General features: G+C 61.2%; 1 protein-coding gene across 1 annotated transcript in view; it reads left to right on the top strand.

Moving 5' to 3' along the window:
* Positions 1–1,212, top strand: part of Gipc3 (GIPC PDZ domain containing family member 3) — a 5,923-nt gene that overhangs the window by 2,400 nt on the left and 2,311 nt on the right. The window contains exons 4-5 of the mRNA XM_010635108.3: positions 4–88; positions 1,015–1,200. Of these exons, the coding sequence (XP_010633410.1) occupies positions 4–88; positions 1,015–1,200 (271 nt within the window). The remainder of the gene's footprint in view (positions 1–3; positions 89–1,014; positions 1,201–1,212) is intronic.

Consider the following 1,212-nt stretch of genomic DNA (forward strand, 5'->3'; position numbering starts at 1 on the left):
CAGCCCCACTGGCAAGATCGAGGGCTTCAGCAACGTCCGCGAGCTCTACGCCAAGATCGCCGAGGCCTTCGGGATAGCGCCCACCGAGGTGAGGACCCCGGGTAGCGGCGCCCAGATCCCCAGTGGAGACGGGTGGAGACTGGACAGGGAGCCTCGATTCCTGGATCCCGGATCCCGGATTCCTGGATCCTGATCCCTGTATCTCCGGACTGGGGGAGGGAGCCAGGCTGGGTCTGCAGGTCACAGGGAGGCGCCTCTCAGATCCTAGATGCCACCTGCCAGGGATGCCTGGGAGCGCCCTGTAGGAGACGAGGGGCCCTTCCGGGACCCAGCCAGGAGAGGCCCCAGCCTCCTCGGGGAGTCCTGGTGCAGCAGGTGGAAAGGCCTCGGCCCGGGTGGGGATTTGCCCAGCGTGAGCTCGCACACGTGGAAGGCTCTGGGAGGCCCAGAAGATTTTCATCTCCTTGAGAAGCAGGGGTTTCTTTTTGAGGCGGGGGGGGGGTATGGAAAGAGAAACCGGGTTTTGAATGGTTAATCCTAGCAGTCTGGGAGATGGGAGAGGGGTCCCGGGGCCTGGGACCTAGTCCTCCTCCTATTCATCCTTCCCTATTGGGGAGTCTCCTCTCTCTCTCTCCCTCCCTCTCTCCCCTCTTTTCTTCCTCCCTTTTTCCTTTTTTCCTTACTGGGGATCGAACCCCGGGATGTAGCTGTATCTCCAGCCCTTTTTATTTTATTTTGAGACAAGGTCGAGCTAAGATACTCATACTGGCCTCAAACTTGCAATCCTCTTGCCTCAGCCTCCCTCAGTGCTGGAATTACGGGCACGCACTCCCAGGCCGGGTTTCAGTCCTGCCGTTCCACATGGGCTGGGATCTTGGCTGCTGGGAGCCTGGGCCAGGTCTGCACCACTAGGGACCCGGTTCTCCACCCTCCTGGGTCTCTGGGGCAAACGACGACGTAGTAGCGTAAGGGGCCAGGGGCCGTGGCTCATTCCGCCCTCCCCTCCCCGGGCAGATCTTATTCTGTACCCTCAACAGCCACAAGGTGGACATGCAGAAGCTGCTGGGGGGGCAGATAGGGCTGGAGGACTTCATCTTCGCCCATGTGCGCGGCGAGACCAAAGAGGTAGAGGTCACCAAGACAGAGGACGCGCTGGGGCTGACCATCACAGACAACGGCGCCGGCTACGCCTTCATCAAGGTGCGCGGGGTG

Source organism: Fukomys damarensis, unplaced genomic scaffold (assembly GCF_012274545.1).
Source record: "Fukomys damarensis isolate Sample0158 unplaced genomic scaffold, DMR_v1.0_HiC HiC_scaffold_37, whole genome shotgun sequence".
Taxonomy (NCBI): Eukaryota; Metazoa; Chordata; class Mammalia; order Rodentia; family Bathyergidae; genus Fukomys; species Fukomys damarensis.